We start from the raw sequence: 22,236 nt of genomic DNA on the forward strand, positions 1-22,236 counted from the left end.
GGCTTTTGATACACCGGAATGATGACAAACTTTACGGAAATCGTGCTGTAAGACAGTAGCTTATGAAAGTTTACATAATTTTCCTTAAACGTCAAAAGATTTTTTGGTTGGGTGATCACAGCATGTGAAATTAATTTTCTCTTATTTCACGCACGAAAGAGAGGGAAAATTAAGGCAAAGTGGCATGGCACCTATTTGACCCTATTTCCTCTATTTTTCAGCAATCTGAGAACAAGCGCTTGCATTTACAACGTGTTGAGCCATCCAAATTCGTGTTCTCTCCCCAGCAAAACGTGACCCTCTTCACAAAATCCGCTGTTTGTTCACGTCAAAGCTATCGCGGAGGAGTTTGATGACACATCAAAATCTTGATCATCGTTGAGGTAGATTTCGTGTTTACATAAGTGATGTTTGTTTGCTTTCAAATAATCATCCTTAAATATTATTTGAGTGACTATTTTTTGGCTTTTTTAAAAAAAAATGCTCATGTGTCAGTTAAGTAGATAACTGGCCTTCTTGTAGCCTCCCACGCAGTCGTTCTTATGGCCCGGGGGGGGGGGGGGGTACTCCCATAAATTTTGGATAGGAGTGTGCCGCCAAGGTTCTTAAACCCTGACCCTATTTAAGGATAAAGAAAGCGAAAATTAATACCCTTTTTAAGGCCCAAAACCGAAAAATGACACCCTATTCAAGGGGAGAAGCGTTCCGTGACGACCCATGAGGGGACGCAGGCGGTGTCAACTGTAAGTACTTCAGAGGAATGCTAGGATATTATCCTAGCATTCCTAACATACCTCACACCAGGTTCCTTCGCTTGAGCCGCGAAAGGTGTCATAATCTGTTTCGCTGTCAAAACATTATTTAATCTAATGAAGACCAGAAAAAGACGATCATAATACCGTCGACTAATAATGTTGTGATGTTGTGATAACAGCGCGCTGTGATTCACGAGTTTTTAAAATGTTGTCGATGTACCTCGGCAAAATCGGAGAACAAGGAACAAGTTTTAAAGATGATTATTGAAGAAAGCGTGAAAATAAACAAATTTTTAAACTAACAACGAAAATGCACAGCACATTTTATAATACCGGGGAGTTTTTTAATAAAATACAGCCGGACTGCTGTATCAGTACATGTTATTCGATTTTCCTGTTCGAGCCTATCAAAAAACTATAGAATTTTCGAACTGACGAGCGCATATTATAGCCGCAAGTAACTTACCAAACTGAATTAGCTGCATAATGAGCGGCCGACAATAATAGAAAGGAATTTTCCTATGTTTTTTTTAAAGGCCAAAGCAGTTTAATTCTTGAACTGCGAGAGTAGCGGCCTTTTGCGTACCTGACTCGTACTGGTAACAGGCCCGTAAAATTACGAAACTGAATCTTAAAGCTGTATCGAAGCAAAGCCTTCAGAAGAAAAACGCATCCAATGGAAAACAATGCTAAATAACGCCGCACTGTTTCCATTTTCAGCATTTTGTACAATGTACAAGTGTTGCGGCAAGCATATGTGTGCAGCCGTCTTCAATAGAAACATGCACATAAAATTATTTTTTGCAGTTGTTCCATGACATGGCTGCACCACCTAACAGACAAAAAAAAAAGGTTGCCAGCTAATGATTAGTTACTCTTGATTATATATTCCATTGGGAGAACAGACTTAAAAGTATATATTGTGGCTCGATGATAAGTATCTCCGTGTTGCGGTCTAAACTATATGACCCACCAGTTGAAGGAAAGAACATTAAAACAATTTTAAAGCGTAGAAGTATTAGAATTGCAGGTTACATCGGACTGTATGAGGCGTGCCGCCCGCCAGCTCCGATGAAGAAAATATTAAAAGGCAGTGCAGTATTAGAATTACAGGTTACATCGGACTGTATGAGGCGCGCCGCCCGCCAGCTCCGATGGAGAAAATATTTTAAAGTGGTGCAGTATTAGAATTGCAGGTTACATCGGACTGTATGAGGCGCGCCGCCCGCCAGCTCCGATGGAGAAAATAGAATTGAGCAGAATTAGAATTGCAGGTTACATCGGACTGTATGAGGCGCGCCGCCCGCCAGCTCCGATGGAGAAAATAGAATTGAGCAGAATTAGAATTGCAGATTACATCGGACTGTATGAGGCGCGCCGCCCGCTAGCTTCGATGGAGAAAATAGAATTGAGCAGAATTAGAATTGCAGGTTACATCGGACTGTATGAGGCGCGCCGCCCGCCAGCTCCGATGGAGAAAATAGAATTGAGCAGAATTAGAATTGCAGGTTACATCGGACTGTATGAGGCGCGCCGCCCGCCAGCTCCGATGGAGAAAATAGAATTGAGCAGAATTAGAATTGCAGGTTACATCGGACTGTATGAGGCGCGCCGCCCGCCAGCTCCGATGGAGAAAATAGAATTGAGCAGAATTAGAATTGCAGGTTACATCGGACTGTATGAGGCGCGCCGCCCGCCAGCTCCGATGGAGAAAATAGAATTGAGCAGAATTAGAATTGCAGGTTACATCGGACTGTATGAGGCGCGCCGCCCGTCAGCTCCGATGGAGAAAATAGAATTGAGCAGAATTAGAATTGCAGGTTACATCGGACTGTATGAGGCGCGCCGCCCGCCAGCTCCGATGGAGAAAATAGAATTGAGCAGAATTAGAATTGCAGGTTACATCGGACTGTATGAGGCGCGCCGCCCGCCAGCTCCGATGGAGAAAATAAAATTGAGCAGAATTAGAATTGCAGGTTACATCGGACTGTATGAGGCGCGCCGCCCGCCAGCTCCGATGGAGAAAATATTTTAAAGTGGTGCAGTATTAGAATTGCAGGTTACATCGGACTGTATGAGGCGCGCCGCCCGCCAGCTCCGATGGAGAAAATATTTTAAAGTGGTGCAGTATTAGAATTGCAGGTTACATCGGACTGTATGAGGCGCGCCGCCCGCCAGCTCCGATGGAGAAAATAGAATTGAGCAGAATTAGAATTGCAGGTTACATCGGACTGTATAAGGCGCGCCGCCCGCCAGCTCCGATGGAGAAAATATAATTGAGCAGAATTAGAATTGCAGGTTACATCGGACTGTATGAGGCGCGCCGCCCGTCAGCTCCGATGGAGAAAATAGAATTGAGCAGAATTAGAATTGCAGGTTACATTGCTAATACTCTTGTACTGGTCAGTTTTAAAATTAATCTTTACTTCGACGATACGGCTGTATATTTTAGAGAACGAATAGAAAATGAATGTAGCGAAACATAATGCATCGCAAATAAAATGAGCCCGTTTTTGTAACAAGAGTCTGACCAAATGTTACAACAAGATGGAATCTTCAATTTACTGACCATGACCTAAAAATAGTAATGTTTAATGGATTGACTTACCTGGCGACCTCCTTATTAATGATCCATGACGTGATATCCCGGGCCATGATTATATTTAAAGCGTTTCTTGTGTATGACTGAAAAACTGAACTACGTGCAACCGAACCATTTGCAATATGTCGTAAGATATTTAGGATTTTGAACGACTTTCTGCGTGGAAGGCGCCAGCGTCACCGCAACTCGCTGCTGCAAACTCACCGTAATTTTCACTTTGTAAATCCACATGAATGATCGATCGACAGAACATAGAAATGATCATCTTGCATAAGGCGAAAACAACTTAAATCTTAAAAGGTCGAAACGTTTACGCGACATCAAAGTATCTAGAAATCATTCTTGCTAGATGAGCTTCTTCTGTCTTTCCCCAATTGCCGCCAAAGCAGAATTCGCCGCGAACATTATAATTTATTCTGCCGCCAGAATGGAAATTGATCCATGTAATATAACACAACTGATGAGAAGATAACTCAAATGCTGCTGACAGATTATAACACTTTCGGTAACCGCGAACTAATCCTCTTAAGAAATCAGGAACTTACAGTTGACGCCACTTGCGTCCCCTCATGAAATATAACGGCTAACCGTGCACGGCAAGACACAAATCTTTATAAAATCGCTTTACTAATACCTGAACAGAAAAATCAGTTTTAAGAAACCTTTTTTTTCGTTTAGCTGGGTGTTTATTTTAGCTAATAGAATTTAGGTACCCTATTTAAGGATCACACCGGGAACACATAACCAAAAGGAGCAAAAATGATACCCTATTTAAGGACCGAGAACCTCAAAAACCATACCCTATCGGGCGGCACATACCTATATAGGCCACATATGGGAGTACCCCCCCCCCCCGGGTCTTAATGGCGATCGTGGTTCGTGGGGAGGAGTGAAACACGATCGCCCCTAAGAACGACTGCGTGGGAGGCTAGCCTTCTTGCGACTTGTTCAAATCTGTAGCTGATACACGTGCTTATGCCCGGGTGCTGACAAGACTCAACCATGTCAAACCAGCTGTCCGCGATTGCATTTTGGCTTTCAGTTTGTGCTCTGCCATGGTATTAGTCTTGCTTACTTTATTTCCAGAGAAAATTAGGTGGAACGAGAAGGGAGGCGTGGTGGCCTAAGGCCCCGTAGGGAGGGGCGGTGGAGGGACCAACCTCGTCCCCACGGTCTCTCGACGACGAGTTTTCAAACTGGCGGCTCGTTCACCGCGGCCAAACGTCTCAGGCAGCTTTTCTTTCTATTTCGGCGTTTTTTGTTCGTATTGAAGTGTTAGTATGAGCAAGGATAGATAAAAATAGTTGCTGAGTGTAAGCATAATCCCATTTCCTCAGGTAAACTATTGTTTTTACTTTTTAAATGTTCCGCATCCGAACCAAAGTGCTTTGACAAATGGCGCCGACAAGTCCGCATATCGCTATTTTCAACACGTAGAACTTTTTTAAGTAAAGCTTCAAAAAATTTAACAAACCATCAGAATACTGGTAATGTATCGAACTCTGAACTGTGAAAATTAAAACCTTATCTTTGCAGTACTTTTCTTATTTTTTGCATATTTCTGTCGTTTGACCGCGGTCGAGGCGGCTCGTCATGACCAGCCGCCATTTTGAAAACGGAGAAAACCCTGGGGACGAGTTGGTGGAGGAACCCAACGAAGTTTTTTAAACCGTACCCTTTTATATACCATGTTTTAACAGAAAGTAAACCTTACACATACCTGCAGTAGATATAATGCATCCCTTTTCCAAACGTTTCACTTGAGTAATCCCATAAAATCGTTGAAAAAATTTTCACGCCATGTTTTCTTCGAAGTTTCGCGATTATTTATAATTATGAGTTGTTGAAAATTCGCGAAATTTAGTAAGAATAAGGTATGATGAAATGAATTCAACTTTCCGCAATTTGCGTATGCATGTCTTCTAGACTGACTTAAGTTTTGATGGGAAATGCTTTAAAATATCAAGTTGAAGACTGGGCAAAAAGACTGTTCTGTAGTTAAATGTTAAACAAAACGAATGTGAGATGACCTGGAAAATGGGCAAATAGTAAAAATAACCTTCTTAAAGACTCTTGGTTTTAGGCCATCGTAACTTGATAAAAAATATAACACAAACAGCGGTGATAAACATTATGAAAAATCGCATTTTTTATAAACTTGACGTTTCGTATGCTAAGCTACATACATTTTCAAAAGTATGACCGTTAAAATTTTGGCAACTATTTATATATTGTTATGAAAGGGGTCTGGAACCGAGACTGAGACAATTGATCTACAGCAGTAACTTAATATTTACATTTTGGTTAATAAAGTAACAACCTCTCACTGCCGACATTGGCATTTAAAGAAGGTTGTAGTTCATGAATGTATAAGGTCTCTTTAATCTTGCAGTGGGTTACTGCTGTAGATCAATTGTCTCAGTCTCGGTTCCAGACCCCTTTCATAACAATATATAAATAGTTGCCAAAATTTTAACGGTCATACTTTTGAAAATGTATGTAGCTTAGCATACGAAACGTCAAGTTTATAAAAATGCGATTTTTCATAATGTTTATCACCGCTGTTTGTGTTATATTTTTAACCTTCTTAAAAATGGGAAGCGGTTGTGTATCCCATCAATTGCAACCAATGTACGTAATCGACACTAAAAGGTATGTAACAAAAAAAACATTGAAATGCAATACATTTAATCCAGAAAAGAAAGTGCACCGTCCATCGATGTTTGTCATTTTTAAAATGTGATTCTACACAGTTTTTTTAATTTCATTGCGTGTTACTTCGATTAACATATCAATATTGTTTACCCACTAGGTCACAGCTTTATTATTTTTTTATTACAGGTATTTTTATGCTTCTACTAACCATAATTTTGTCCAAGACTAAAATAATCTACCGCATGCATGTTTACATGATACCTTAAACAAGAAAATTAACGAGCATACTTTCATTGAAGCTACGATTGCAAAACGTAACATCTTTGTCCTCAATAAGCTATTTTCAAAAAGCCATATTTACATATAATAAAATGGTTAACGCTCCAGCTATTTTGATGAAACGTTTGAACGAGCGTGCCTTGACATTTTTCTACGATTGCAAAACGTAACATCTATGTCCTCAATAAGCTATTTTCAAAAAGCCATATTTACATATAATAAAATGATTAACGCTCCAGCTATTTTGATGAAACGTTCGAACGAGCGTGCCTTTACTACTTTTTTTCTACACGCTGGTCATTTTCAAAGGGTCGTCGTCTTCTTCCTCTTCTTCTTCGTCTTCTTCATCAAGTGCGCCGCCGTTATGTTTCAGCGGTGTGTCCTCGTTTGTATCCAGCTCCGAAAACTTGATGTCGTCACGTGACAAGTGGTCGACAATTCCCGCGCCAAGAGCGTCGCCCATGACGTTTACACATGTGCGGAAACGATCCCTAAGGAAATAGAAGTACAGTAACATGTTGGCCAATTAAAACGATCCCTACAAAGATAACGGCTATAATATTACACCAGTCGAAAAGCGATATGAAAGACCAATCGAACGATCCATAGCTGACCAAAATGGGAATGACCGATTTCAACGGTATGATTGTCGCATGCGACAAGCTTACGACACGGCTACGACAGGCGTAAGCGAGTTGTAGGTTTGATTTACACGACACAATTCGTGTCGTAAGCATCTTGCATGCGACAAAATCGTACCGTGCACGAGTGACTTGTAGCGTGTAATCGGCCTTTAGACCACCTTTCTTATTTAAATAGCTTTGATACTATTGCCCTCCGGCGTGACAGAAAACTATCCCTTGATAACAAACGTTCTGTTATACCAATCATATTCCCACAGTTTTCGCAGCAAAAGATCAGCGACAGGGCGCAATAGATTGATTTGTTATACAGTTATGTTGTACCCACTTTTCAATCTAATATGATTACGCAAATGCCAATAAAACTTGTTTGAAGTCCCAAAATTTAGATGGCAAAGGATCTTTTACTGGGAAAATAAGATGAAGGTTGTTATTTCTTCAAAAAATCGTGTTCAGGCTTTCTGGATAAAGCAAAACCGTGCGATAGATCGAGAGGTTGGCGTTTTTAACTTATTTATTATTTCAAGACTATAATTAATTGTTTGTGTATTAAACTGGCTTGAGTGCTTTGTTCCGGCCACGGAGCGACGTACGCGACGGCGAAGCCGCAAGGGAATTTTTTTCTCATCATTTTCCTCGCAGCTTCGCCACTCTCGTAAACCAACCAGAAGTAGCAAATCGTGACCCGGTCGCACACGTTTTTCCGCGCTTAGGGCCGTGCTTTCTTCGAGTTATGATTGGTTCACTGGATTGTGCGGGCTCATGTAACTAGCCAGAGTACAACCTCGCCCCCAGGGTCTACTCCCCTTTCAAGATGACCGCCATTTTGAAAAAGTCTTCGCCGAGAAGACCCTGGGGACGAGGTTGGCCAGAGTGATTACTTTGGTTTTTGTTTCACGATTTTCAATCGAAAAACGCCGCATTTGCGGTTATAATGTCCATAACTACGAGTGATCACCAGTTAAAAGTTCGCATTACAAAAGCTGCAATAGTAATTAGTTAAAACTTACAAGAACCAGTCAATAGCAAGTATAAGACCAATGTCTTCAGTAGGAAGATTCACGGCTTGGAGAACAATAATCATGGTAACCAGGCCTGCTGATGGAATGCCAGCCGCGCCGATAGCTGCTGCAGTGGCCGTCAAACTGGCGGGAAAAAACAATTAGAAAAAAAATGTGGATATGTATGCTCAATGATCAGGAAATAAATAGTCTGTTGATCAGGGAAAGTCAACATTTTCTCGAGTCGCCCACGTTCCCCTGCTTCTCCGAAGTATATCCAGGGAATACAAATTGCTCTCCTGTCCCCTTAAAGAAAACATACTTTCTTTTTCCTTCCCGGAATATGTGGCTTACAATCTCAGTCAAAACCACAAAAACCTAGAACAAACATATATAGTAACTATTACAATTATAGCCCTCCCTTCGCAATGCTGTTGCATATACTTTTGCAGAACCCCCACTTCTACCTGCCACCAATTGATTGACTGGACAAACGGGGAGGGGAAGGAGATGCAGTATATGATTGTATTATTTCACCTAGAGTCGTGAGCGAATAACTGTGTTTCAACAATGTCAATGTAGCTGGACTACTCGCTAATAACTTTGCGTGACCTGGCCTAGCGTCACTAGCCTAGCTAGCCAAGCTCAGTGCCACCTAACCTTGTGTGTCCTAACTTTTAGCGTAAAGAGCCTAACGTGACCTAACCTTGTCTAGCGTGACATAACCGAGTGTGTTCTACCCTCCTTTACAACTGATAGCGTTATTTATAGCGGAGCTCAAAAGGCGCCGAAGGCGCCTTGTGCGGAGCCCCATAGGCAGGCAAATGGTATCCTATCGAACCGAGAAATTTTGGTTGTCGCGTACGTCGACCGATAGTACGTACGCACGGATTAGACCTGGGAACGAGCTAGGCTCCGGTGGCAACCCGCGTCTTTTGGCGGGAAAAATCATTACTAATAGACATGATTGGACGTCTTTGTTATGTCAAATTGACAGCTGTCAAAACAAGGTTTCCGCTGACCAGTATCACATGATCATATCGCGGGCTCAGATGTAGAACACATCGAGGTTGAATGTTTTTTTAAAGTTGACCGCTGATCAAGTGACATTTTACCATTGAATCGCGGGCACAAATACTTTTCTGTGTGGAATTACATGAAGCGGGAAGTGAAATTGGGGAGGTCCGCTGGTTGCTGTTCGCACGGCTAAATAAAATTTCATGATACGCTTATTTGAACTATCATTTGAACTTATGGCCATTCTGGTTTCTACCTAAACTTTCGTGAAACGGCAAGGTTTAATAACAGCAGAATTTTGAATATGGTTCAGAGTTAAAAGTCAGGAAACAAACTCACAACATGCCGATTTACCAAGCGTACGAATGAGTTCACCGAGAGGGATCCGCGATTATAAAGCACACGACAGTTTATTACCGATAAATTATTTCTGGATGTATTCCTCGTTTATCCCGGGATAGCAGCCAAAGAAAACAGATTGTGAGCGATCGAAATGGACGTAAATCTTCCAAGCTACTTGTTGAGTTTAAAGCAAAGACGATCAAAGACAAAATCCCGTTACGAAAACAAGGTAAGCTAAGCTTATTATTGATGTTCCTTTTTTAACAGATTAGAAAAGTTTTTGTTATTTAGATAACAAGCTTTCCATCTAATAGCACTCGTTCGTGTAACCTGTATGTCAGAACAAGGGCATACAACCTTATTGAAATTCGTTTTGTCTTAAACACGAGTTGTATTCAAAGCAGACAGCTTCTACTGCGATAAATTTGTTTATCCTGTAATTGAATCACCGAAGTAGGAGGAAGACAGCACGCAGCAAATTTCCGGTTACACTACAAGATCAAAATTTACAAGTGTATTTGCAAATTTGTAAGAATGTGTTCGAGTCAGACACAATAGGGGACATTGCTTAGCCTTAGCGAAATATAGTTTTCTCAATGACCTATACTATTTTTTACTCAGAACTTTGCTTAGTTTTCCTTATTTTAGTGAGTGAAAATGTTTTGTGAAAGTTTTGTATTTATACATGTAATCTGATAACAGCCGTTCTGGGAATAAATTGATAATTTTATTCATATTTTTCCAGGCATAGACAATCGATAAACCAATAATCGATAACAATCCATAGCAATCAATATCAATCTTTGTATTGTTTTACTTAATACTAACGCCATCTAATATCTTTAAGGTAATTCCCTAGAAATAGAACTGCTCATAGATTTCCAACTAAACTTTGCCAGTTGGGAGGGGGGTCACCGTATTCGTTTAGGAGCAGGAAGACCTTGTATTTACCATATAATTCCTTATATTTCCTTTATATTTTTTTTGCGAATACTGCTGAAAGTGCATCTTTTCGGTGATAATGTATTATTCTGCCATAGAAATTGATCTGTTTTTTTTTTATAGAAAGAATTTGATCGCTACTTTCCAACTAACAGAAAAAATGATCTAGGTCACCGAACTCGTTTACGAGAAAATGATGATTTCTCTCTCGCGCGAGCCAAGCCGCATAGAAAAAAGCCACCATTTTGTTTATCTGCGCGTGCTTATTACGCGTAAAATTCTGCGCAGTAAGCAAGGATGCGCAATGTAATACTAGGGAATCACCTTAAAATGAATATACATTTACACCTCCAGGGGCTCCTTGGTATAAGTGATTGTTATTGATTACTGTCGATTGCTACTACCAAAACAGGTAGAACGCGAATTCAAAAACATTCGTAACGGTTGTTTTTGGCGCCAAACGGCAACGATCTGTGTCACGTGGCTGTGCTTGTCAAATGAAAAAAGGTGAACGTACATGTTGTGGTTTAATTTTATCTTTGGTTTAAAATTTTTCAAACCAGTTTGATTTTTATTTCCCTTTGTTTCAGATTATGATAATGAATAGGAGACAATGAAAACTAAAAACCAAACTGGTTTGAAAAATTTTAAACCAAAAACAAAATTAAACCACAACATACACAGTCACATTCCTGAACGTTTCATTCAACATTTAATAAAGCTTTGGATGATGGTGTTCTCTGTAAACAGCAAAGGCAGGACATTTATATCAGGAAAACCAATCGATGACAGCCTAAGAGGCAGTATAATCGACATGATTATTGCTGATGGCGGCCCGAGGACCACATACTACCGAAACAGGTATAGCGCAAATTCCAAAACATTCGTAATGGTTGTTTTTGGCACAAACAACGAAGTCAGAACGCAAAGGAATGTAACCATGTGCGTTTACCTTTTTCATTTGACAAGCAAAGCCACGTGACGCAGATCGTTGCCGTTTGTCGCCGAAAACAACCGTTACGCATGTTTTTGAATTTGCACTCTACCTGTTTCGGTAGTATCGATTTTCATCGATTTTCTCAATCAATAACAATCGATAATATTTTTTTCTGTGAGTTCTATTGTTATCGATTACCGATTATCAATTTGTGATTCATATCAATAGATATCGATTGTATCGACAGATTTGAGATATCAATTTCTATCGATTGACTACGCCTGGATTCTTGTAAATTACAATAGAGAAAAAAGCACTAATATGTTATGTGTAAGATCATGAACTTTTTTATGTTACAACAACCAAATTGATCAGTTATAATATAGGATAAGGACTTGGAAAAAAATTCGAGTTTGCCCTGTGGTCAACAAGCAGCTCTCAAATTTTGTTGGCCTAGGACAGTGCATGTGACACTATGTATTAGCAAACTTGTGACTGTATAATTAACTTGTAGTCAGATGATCATGATATGCCTGGGCCTTTACCCATTATGCAAGCAGGCATGAAAAATTAATTGCTTGACAGGAAAATCTACTTGCCCCGGACAACCAGAGGGGAATTGTGGCTATTAGCATTGCTATCTTGATGGTTGTGACTGGTACAATTTTTTAATCCTTTCAAAGTTTTCCAGCCTAAAGCAGTGACTAATCAGATATTTTTGCCTGAATTATTTTTTCTACAAGAGTAGCAGGTTAGTTTTCGATCCTGAAATAAAAAAAAAGTTTAAAATGTGCCTGTCTGCAATGAGGAAAATATCATTTAAAGCAAATTTAAAATACATTTACATTCAAATGTACATCAAGGTTTGCGAGGATAATTGAGTGACTGGTATTTATGGAGGTTGTAAGAGGCAGTTTGAGTTTATCATTAATTTCATATAAGCAAATCTGTTTCATTTCTAAAACTTGCTATATTAGGATTTCCATACCTTTTATGGGTTTTTGATATTGTGTACATTTTGTTTTTAGTGAGGGAAAACAGGAATTCAAGGGGTGCAGTTAATGTCTGTGATGATGAAGGTAAGCATTACATTAGTGTCAGTTTATACCTTTGTTTCTCTAAATGCTCTATGACAGAGTTTAGTTTATGTGAATCTACATTAGAGCATGAAACTTGTTTTTTAAGTGTAAAATTTTGGGGTTTGAAAAATGATAAGTGTTTTAACTGCTTGGTAAGTTTATGTTTCCTTAAAATCATGGTTCCTATTTTGGAATTTAATATACACAATTTACATGTAACCGCACATGTAAATATACATACAAAATGTGATGTTTTCATTGTTCAAGAAAAGAGGGGATGGGGGGAGGGGTAGGAGGGCAAAAAAACCCAACAAGATCTGCTACCTGACCCGACAAATTACTGAAATACTTGTAATTATTTTGTGGGAGAAGTGCAAATTGACCTGTTCAAATTCCGCTTGTTAACAGCTAATCTTAATATCTACATGTAAGCTTAAGCCCTAACCTAACATAAATTGTCTTGTTGTGGTACTAGGCGAATAAAGAAATAGAATTTTAACTCAGCTGAAATTTCACAGTTGGGCTTGTTGATGAGCCAGCGTAGTGTTTTCTTAGCTACATCACTAAGAAAGGGGAGAATATGTAAGCTTTCGTGGAATTAATCACAGTGCTTTCAACAGCACCTGTCAGAGAGCAATATACATGTAAGAGTCTTAAGACACCTCATTTAATAGGGAAATCATGAATTTTAGCCAGTGATTGACCCCAAAACACCCACCAAAGCTTAGTTATATGCCAGGTCTTTTTGATAGCACTATTTATGCCTTCAGTAGGTCAAAGGATTTTTTTGTTTCTGAACATATCCCCCAACACAGTCCCTGGCCCAGGCAAAAATTGGAAAAATATATCTCTTTTTTATGCATCTGCAGAGTGTTCTGAACAATTTAAGCTAATTTAAAATTATAAACATTCATTTGATGCCAATGATCATCAACAAATCTTATGTCTTTTTTGCCTTTTTCAGGGTTAACACGGGTAGCAGAATTTCCACAGAGTTGCAGACACAGAAAGAGATAAATGAACAATCAGATTATTATATTTTATTCTTCATTGCATGTACAAATGTACTGTCTGTAGAATACAATTTATTTATAAGGACAGGTGTAATTTTAAAGTTGATGAAATAAAGCCAGATAAGGTACAATCATGTACATAAAAAAATCATCATGCTACCTAAACATTTAATTCCCAGTGCCCACACTGCAAAGAACAATAATTATGATAATGAGATACACATTTCATCAATCTCTTAATGCCTGGTAAAATGGTAAAATGGCATGGTAAAATTTTTGCCAAGCAATCTATACCTGAGTTTAGAACTACATGTAACAAACAGTATTTATGCCTCTCCAGAATTTTTGCTAAGTTTACATGTAATAAAGCTAAGGGCAAAGGGACTCGTAAAGGAAAAAGGTGTTATCGTTTTGGGGACCCTATTTGGCAGAATGACATCTGGAATGTCAATATTTTGCTTGCCACTACCTTTTACTGAGTTTGCTAGCAGGAAGCTGTTATTTTTGGTGTTAGGGACCAGTCATTATTTATGTAGAGGGGGGGGGGTCAAGGCTATTTCAGAGTGGCAAGAGGGGGGGGGCTAAAATATTTTATAAAGATTTAGGGGGATCAGCAGTTTGAGTTGGGTAAAACAGTTAAATAGAAGAGTGCAAACACTATAAGTGAAACAGTGACGCTAAATTGTACAATTTTATGCTATAATTTCTATTGTTTTCTTTTGTTTAAACTCCACTATTATGTACAACTTTAGTGATTTGTATTTTACAGAAATACTGTTTGCACTCTAAACTCCATTGTTATCTCAAGTTTTAGTTAAATAAAGAATCCAGACCTATCTGCTTTAATATCTGGTTTGACTGCAATTATTTCTTTTTACAAAATGATTATCACTGCAATAGCCCAAGAAGTAATAACACATGATATAACAACAAGAAAGTAGTTATTTTACACTTAAGGAAAATCATTGGAAAAGAATTATATTTTGCATGGTTACCGGTATTACATTTGTGTTCACCATGAGAGCATAATTTGTAAAAACTATCACTTCCAAAGTTAAGGAGTTAATAATTGAGGTATTTTTGCTATACACATAACTCATCCAAAATTTGCCCTATTGCTGAAAGAGTATCCAGAACAAGTGTGCAATTAAGATTGTATGTAACATGCATTTAATAATTACTTAAGGCATATAAAGGGAGATATGAGGTGAAGGGGGGGGGGGGGGGTCATCACGTAAATATAATAAAGAAGCAGGGGTCACTTGCTACTTACATGGCCTGGAGGGGGGGGGGGGCCTTACCGAAATTTTTATCTTTCCAACATATTTTTTCCCTCCCCCTCCCCCCTCTACATAAATAATGACCGGTCCCTTAGGCAATAATAAGACTGTCATTGTCACCATTCCATCGTATAGGGCCCCCATTTGGGGGAGGGGGGGGAAGCTACATGCAAAACGTTCCAGTTGTGTTATGTACAGCTGTAACATACCAGTTATGATGGGGGTATGGATATGTTCTAGAGCAACCCTTTCTTTGTTCTTGTTTAACTTTGAGAGTTGCGAGTGTATCTTTAGAACCAAGGTTATGCATAGACTACTAATGATATTTTTGATTGATCGATTTTTTAACTCTTATTTGGTGCTGTTGTTCATGGTGAAAAGGGATACGTATCGTATATAAAGAAAATAACATGAATAAAAAACAGTCTAAAAAATTATTAAGGGGAAATAACTGGGAGCTCCGCTTTTAGGCTTGCCTAAATCTATATATTATGGTTCTTACACTGTTGTGACAATCTGTCCTGGTGCAAGTGGAATGCGGTTTAGCTGCGCGATCCAAATGGCGCTGACGCCTTCGTATAACGCTGTTCCGTCCATGTTAACGGTGGCACCCAGAGGCAAAACGAAACGGCTGATACGGCGGTCGATGCCGTTTTTTGTCTCGTGTCGTCATGACGACACGAGATAATTGTACAGGGGGATATTTTCCCGCCATGTCAATATTTTTCCCGCCATGTCAATATTTTTCCCGCCATGTCAACATTTGCTTTGTGAGGCCGCGGAATTTTCCCGCCATGTTATGAAATTCCGGCGGCATCCGATCACAAAACAAATGTTATCAAAGAATAATTGTTTCTTTACAAAGGTCGCAACTAAAGCGCTGGTTTATCAAACAGTAAGTTAGGAGTATTTATTGTAAAGGGCTTATTATGTAAAAATACAGGCACGCTATAAAAAAGAGATGACGTTTTTTTCTGAACTTGCAGCAAACGAGCAAATTTTAAGTGGTCTAACAGGCAATAAAAATGGAACAGAAATAAGGCCCCTTTTAGCTGGCAACAGTGCCTCTCCGCTAACGAACTGGCTAGTGAAACCCTACCCGGACAGAGGACGCCTGACTCAGGAGCAGCGAAAGTTTAAAACCTAAAGTTCGGTGCGCTACGATCTGTAGTGGAACGAGCATTTGGCATGTTGAAAGTTCGTTGGAGAATTGCGTTGAAAAAGGTTGAACAAAAAACGAGCATTTTAAAAAAGACTATGATTGCTACGTGACTTTTGCACAACTTTGTATTGAAAGGGGTGACCTTTGTGGCATGAATAACAACAATTTAATAACAGAAGATAAACGATTAGATAAAGACAATTATTTTGATGCCAAATCTTTAAAAATGTCAACTGTGGCGTTTGTTTGTTCAAATCTAGCGTTGTGCTGTTCCATACTTTTTCCCACATTTCAATAAAAGAACTCTGCCAGTCTGGAGTCGTACTTTTTTGCCTTTCTTTTTTCAGGCGGTTCTGATTCATCGAGAGAAACATTTACACTTTCGATTTGCAAAGCCTCGTTTACACTCGGCTCTGAGGTAAAGGTAGAACTCAATGTATGACCGAAAGAGGGAAATTATATTTGATGAGTTTTCTTAGGATTGAAGAGCAGAAATGTCAATCTAAAGCGCAAAACATACATTGCTTTTTTATTTTTTTGACCCGAAGATTGACCTGAGTCAAGAGGCACTACATGTAGCTTCATATATCCTGCTGTGAATTCCACGCTACAATGGACACAAGTTTTATAGACGACAATGTTCAACAGCCTTTTCAGTGCATGAATGAAGCTCTTAAGAGGAATACACGTAGATGTGACGCATTTTTTTCTTTAAATTAGCTGTACGCTTTTCAATTTTGGATATATTTGAGCTGCAGCCAGCAGTTATCAAGAAAAATACAGACAAGTTTTACGTTCTTAAAATAACATTTTAACCTTTGCCGACAAGATTGTACTGAAAATCAATGAAATTAATTGTAACTCAAGCAGAAAACGCGTAGAAGAAGAATGAAATACACCAGGTTATTACAAACGCATAATACAATGTACTAACCGAAAGAGAGAAATTATATTGATGAGTTTTAGAACGGATCTGAAAAGCAGAAGTGTCTAATAATCAACAAGATGTCATTAGATGGACCTGCCTGTAAATTTTTCGTTGTCGTTGTTGTGCATATAACGCTAGTATACCGCAACTTAAATTGAGCGAGAAAAGCAGTTTTTAACATGAAGCTCTAAAATCTCTTTGGAGTGTCTTGTCTTGTGGTCGCTTGTAAAGTTTTAATTTGTGCAATTGTGAGATGTATCAGAATAACAGCTTCACGTTGCCAATTTAAAGAATAGCGTGCTTTCATTTGATATCTATTATTTTATCTTGAGAGTTTTGGAAAGTAGTTGAAAATCATTTCTGTTTACCAAGCGTAGGAAAATGGTGGATGTTTCAACAGGATATTTACTGTAACAACTGTATTTATGGAGATTACAGTCGTGGAATATAGCAGATATGGTAAAAATGTTGCTGAAAGAGAGGACGATGTAAATATCAGTTGTTCGATCGGTAAGCATTGTTTTTATCTTTGTGTAGACAACTTTTTTTAAATTTAGCCGCGGCAACAGATTGTATCGGGGTTAAAGAGGGATTGTAATCTAAGTAATTAGTTGGTCGGGATTGAATGTCAAAGTTAATCTTGCACACATAACACATGTCGTTTGAACAAAAGGTTTGAATCGTTTGAATCGTTAGTCGATTGAATACCCAACCATTTTAAAGTTATGACCAGTTATGGTACAGCATAGTAAGCTCTGTGTAGAAGTTAAAGTCTCTCTTTAAAAGTGAGATTTGTGCGAGTTAAACACTACTACATAGTTTATTGCGTACGTTCGCGCGGAATCCGACATGTCAAGCAAGATCGAATGTTTTCTATTAAGCAGAACCTAGCAGAATATTTCATTCAGTAGATTTAAATAGCGAAGAAAATGACTGTAATTTACACGTTCTTCAGCCACTGCGTTGAAGCTTTGGCGTTACAAAAACATTAAGACCGGCTCAAGAGTGACCAAAACCAAATTTCTCCTCACAATATCAATACTAAATCAGGAGAAGAGGTTATAAGAATTAACAAAATCATCACCACTCGCATGTCATTATCACTTAACAGGCTAAGCGTTCACGAATAAACACCCAAAGCGATATCTCATATAGCGTGAAGAAAGCACATGGAAGTCATAGTATAAGTATACAGTAGAATGTATGCTTAGTGAACCAAAGTGCAATACAGTGCAATGTCTGTCATCTTTTTCTGCTGTTATTGGAGTTATATAACTGATCAACTTTACAAGCAATAAATAGACGTGAAAAGCGATCTCTTTTTTAAATAAACTCTAGAAAGTGACACGAGACACTAAGCCCAGAGGGCTTTTGATTTCTTCAACGCAACGCATGGTGGTTGGTAACGTAGCAGAGCTGTAGGACACGAAATGAGCAGGAAGTCAGATAGTCAGAATGTTAATCAGTCAATTTACCACTTGTTTAACCGGTCTGTCTGTCTGTCTGTCTGTCTGTCTGTCAGTCAGCCGGCTAGTCAGTCAATCATCAGTCAGCCTGAATGTCCGTCTGCAATTCTCTCAGCCAATGAGTCAGACATTGATTCTGTTCGTTCTTCCGTCCGACCAACCGTCTGCCAGTCAATATGGAGATAAGACAATCGATCAGTCATTCACTAAATCAGCAATAAGTCAATCGCTAGCTCGAGAAGTCAGTCAATCTTTGATCAATCAAATAGTCAAGCCAATTAATATCAGGATTGCCATGGTCACTTGATGTCGAGCCCACGAGCTATTCACTTACTATTCACTTACCTTGAGTCTGTACCGAAAGCAGTCACCATCGCCTCGCGCAGGCCCCGCATGAATTTGTACGGGTTTTTGCGGGTAATAGCGACAAAAATAATCGGAAGCACAACCAGAACATGAATCAGTAGACCCACAATGACTGTCACCATAAACATTCCCAGCAGCCTCAGCGCGTCCAGTATGTCAGCCATGGCGGCCAACTTGGCAGCAATCATGCTACAGATTCCTATGGGGGAGTACCTGGGGAAAGATTGCTTGAAATCATTATAGCACAAAGAGGTATTTAAAGGTCAAAGGGGGAGTTAATGTTTTATTTCTGAACGCTTTTAAAATAAAGTGTCACCAGTGGCCTTGTGAAGAAAAAGCCACACAAATCTTTACTGTGTATAATCTCGTCACAAAATCTCATCTGTTAATTAACTAAAAGTAAATGAAGTCAACAGAGGGGCATTAAAAATCTCATTGCAAGAGACTGAAACGAAATTTTAATATAGCTGCATGTCCTGTCGTGTTCTTTATTAAAGGGGCAGTATCGTGAGCATTACTTCGTCTAGCTTTGTTAAAAATGACTACAACAGTCCACTAAAGTAACAAAAGAGGTATTATCATGATTTTAACAGGCATGAGATTTCAATCAAAAACTGAAAACGTCTGGCAGACGTTTCAAACTTTGCCCATGTTTCTTGGATAAATCGTTAAAAACAAATTACATTTTGCTCTCCTTTGAATGATTCACTTAATATCTTCATCTTGGTGATCTAGGCTCATCTTGTGAATGAGCGAAGCTATTTAGTCATCATATTAGCTCCGTTAAGGTCACAAATGCATTAAAATCCAAACCCGTTTGAATGTGTTTAAAGTTCATCGTAATACCTTCAACTATAAAGTTTAGATATAAACTATGCCTCTCGGCGTGTTTAGCCGGATTTCGAATCAGTATTTCCTCGACCGAAAATCAAAAAATAAATGAAGACCGTGTGTAAGTCTGATAACTAAGTTGTATTTGTCTAAACGGGCGGTCTGTTACGGCGTTTTAATTTATCACATACCACATGACCAAGGTCACCATCTTCATCACCACCTCGTTCAGAGTCTCAAAGAAAGCTTTGAGAGGTAATCCCTTGTCACCCATCCTGCCGAGAACAATGCCGAACACAATTGAGAACACTACCAAGCCTAGCACGTTCATTCCTCCCTCAGCGGCGATGTACTGCCCGTCTGGGATGGTGTCAGAGCCTGGGTAGATCTCCTTGGTAACGGTGACGTAGTCGTGGGTGCCATTGTTGTGGACTTTTGTAGTGCCGTTTGGGTGAAGTGCACTTACGTTGACTGTTTTGTTGTAAAAAAAATATATATATATATACTAGTGTGTTTATAGTGGTCATGCACTTAGCTTCATATCTCAACGAGATAGCTAGTTTACAGGCATGCCACTGAAACAGAGGAAACAAATAATTTATAAATGAACATAACAAGGTTAAAAATCCCAACTGGCAGGAGGCAGACCAGTTGGCTATATACAAAGCGTGGTCGAGGATTTGAACTCGGGACAACCGAGAAACAAATCCAGCTAGTGGCAAGGGCAGGCCTCGAACCGGTGACCTCCGGATTACAACACCAGCGCCCTAAACCACTCGGCCACGCCTGCCTCCTTTTAAGACTCGATCTTCGCGGGAATTGACTTGCACTTTGTGTTTTTCTGCCGACAAAAATCGTATAATTAATATCGGTATGTGGGTTTGAAGATTGACGTGTCGCCAACTGCTCGAGACTGGCCATCTGCTTGATAGATGACTGCAAAATAGCTGATTACTTGATTGATAGTCTGTGACTGACGGACTGAATAGCAAAGGTACTGTCCTAACTCAGGACTGATTGACTGACTGAATGACTGACTGACTGACTCACTTTGCAACGTTACGGTATCAAAGGCAAATTCCTAAATGTCATCAAGTCCATGTATTCTTCAATTAAGAGTTGTGTTCGCATAAATAAAAACACAACAACGGATCTGTTTTCATGCAATAAAGGCATAAGGCAAGGTGATGGATTAAGTCTAGTTCTGCTTTCTTTGTTTATGAATGATTTACCAGATTATTTTAGAGTCAACAAATGCAAAGGGGTAGTATTAAACAATCAATTACTTAATTGCCTAATGTACGCAGATGATCTATTAGTATTAAGCGATTCACCAGAAGGATTGCAACAATCACTCGACGTTATTCATAAGCACGCTCAAGAATGGAAGCTAAAAGTAAATACCAAAAAATCAAACATCATTGTATTTAGTGGTAACGGTCAGAACAAACACAAAAAAGATTTTAAATACGACAATGAAACTTTAAATATTGTCGACAAGTTTGTTTTGGATCAAAATGGCGATTATTTAGGAAATTCGTGGAGCTCTGTACGGCGCGCAGTAAAGAGTGCCCACAAATTTTATTTCATACTTTTCTATAATGGTGTTAGTACTTTTGAGTTACAATAGACACGATTCTAGATCAGGTCCCACATTCGAGAAAATGGCTTTCAACTACAGGCATGTCGCGTTTTGCACATCCCGGAGTTTGTTGGGAGTCAAATTAAAAAAACCATAACTTAACGAAACTTAAATAGATTTCAATTATAAAACCTCTACACTATCGAGGGAAGATGAAACTTCAATACCGTATTTACTCGAATAAGCGCCGCGGCGTTTATTAAATATTTCGCGCCTCAAGTGCGGCGCTTATTCGAGGGCGGCGCTTATTTGAGGGCGGCGCTTATTTAAAAATTGGACGCCACAAACAATCTTATTTAGACGAAACATCTACAGTAACTAAAAGAAGGGTCTTTTGATTGTCAGTAGTCGTCTCTTACGGAGTTGTTGCGTTTGTTGTCCCGACAAAGTTCACGGAACGGAACTACGTATTGTATTAAGAATTTTGGATATAAAAAATAATGGGCGGGCGGTAAAACAAAAACTTTGAACTGCAAAACATCGCTTTTTGATGAAAAGGATTTTCCAAGGGTATTTAAAAGTTGCTTTGTAGTGCTATTTTAAGTTATACTGAATTTCTCGAATTAGCGCCGCATCGGGACTGCGTCGCCTATTCGAGGGCGGCGCTTATTAACTTTTTTGTCCCAAATGCGGCGCTTATTCAAGGGGGGGGGCGGCGCTTATTCGAGTAAATACGGTATGTAAAATAATCAGCTCGTTGAATTGAGTAATAAAGTTTTGGCAGCGACCGTCATTTATAGCAAGTTTACGGAGTCTCCAATGGCGAATTGCATGGTTTTGAGGTGACTTTGAAAATCGCCTCGCAAAAAATATAAAATATCGAATTGATCCAAATAAATGTGATATTTGTTACTGGGATATAATTGTCGACTTTCACTGAAAAAAATCAGGGAAATCGGTGAAGGTCCGAAAAGTGCCTTGTCCGTTGTAACACGGACGCCCTCTTAAGGTTTACGGGAAGATCCGAAGCAATAGCTTTTCTGGAAAGTATACGCCTTGTTCAAGAGTGCGCATGACTCCACGTGGATAGGACGTTTCCTCCGAGCTCTCTGCCATTTTTGTTATTTTTCCGCAATTAATCGCAGATGTTGCAGCTTTTTTTGATATTAATCTATTTATGAGTATACAAACAAGGTCTAGAACGCGAAAATTGGAAATGACGGCCGACTCTGTCAAACTGGACGACATTCTTGCAAAGATGGACGTGCTTATTACAGCGAAGACCGAAATGTTAAACAAGCTTGACAAGCTGGAGAAGGCGCAAAGCACAATTAACAAGGACGTGGAAGACTTGAAAA

The 22,236-nt window shown here is 39.3% G+C and overlaps 1 protein-coding gene and 1 long non-coding RNA gene across 2 annotated transcripts; one reads left to right on the plus strand and one right to left on the minus strand.

Annotated features, from left to right (window-relative positions):
• Positions 1 to 6,421: 6,421 nt before the first annotated feature.
• LOC144664173 (excitatory amino acid transporter 1-like) lies at positions 6,422 to 21,994 on the minus strand. The gene is made up of 7 exons (XM_078525286.1): positions 21,932 to 21,994; positions 19,488 to 19,801; positions 18,445 to 18,678; positions 17,989 to 18,049; positions 15,046 to 15,203; positions 7,943 to 8,077; positions 6,422 to 6,782 (listed from the first exon to the last, which is right to left on the minus strand). Exons 1-7 carry the CDS (start codon positions 21,992 to 21,994, stop codon positions 6,578 to 6,580), a joined length of 1,170 nt encoding a protein of 389 aa, XP_078381412.1. The 3' UTR covers positions 6,422 to 6,577.
• On the plus strand, positions 8,895 to 13,801 carry LOC144663821 (uncharacterized). The gene is made up of 3 exons (XR_013572676.1): positions 8,895 to 9,521; positions 12,200 to 12,250; positions 13,215 to 13,801. It is a non-coding gene; the product is annotated as an uncharacterized LOC144663821 (long non-coding RNA).
• Positions 21,995 to 22,236: the final 242 nt, after the last annotated feature.

This window comes from Oculina patagonica, chromosome 8 (assembly GCF_052425735.1).
Source record: "Oculina patagonica isolate OP01 chromosome 8, crgOcupat, whole genome shotgun sequence".
In the NCBI taxonomy this organism is placed as follows: Eukaryota; Metazoa; Cnidaria; class Anthozoa; order Scleractinia; family Oculinidae; genus Oculina; species Oculina patagonica.

Excerpts from the sequence above, each read along its gene's own strand:
- LOC144664173 (XM_078525286.1), bottom strand. The coding sequence starts at position 21,994 with ATGGCAGAGAGCTCGGAGGAAACGTCCTATCCACGTGGAGTCATGCGC. Across the intron at positions 19,802-21,931 it reads TGCGCACTCTTGAACAAGGC|TATATATATATATATTTTTT; the intron begins GTATACTTTCCA and ends TAAACACACTAG. Across the intron at positions 8,078-15,045 it reads GGACAGATTGTCACAACAGT|TTTGACGGCCACTGCAGCAG; the intron begins GTAAGAACCATA and ends TTTTCCCGCCAG.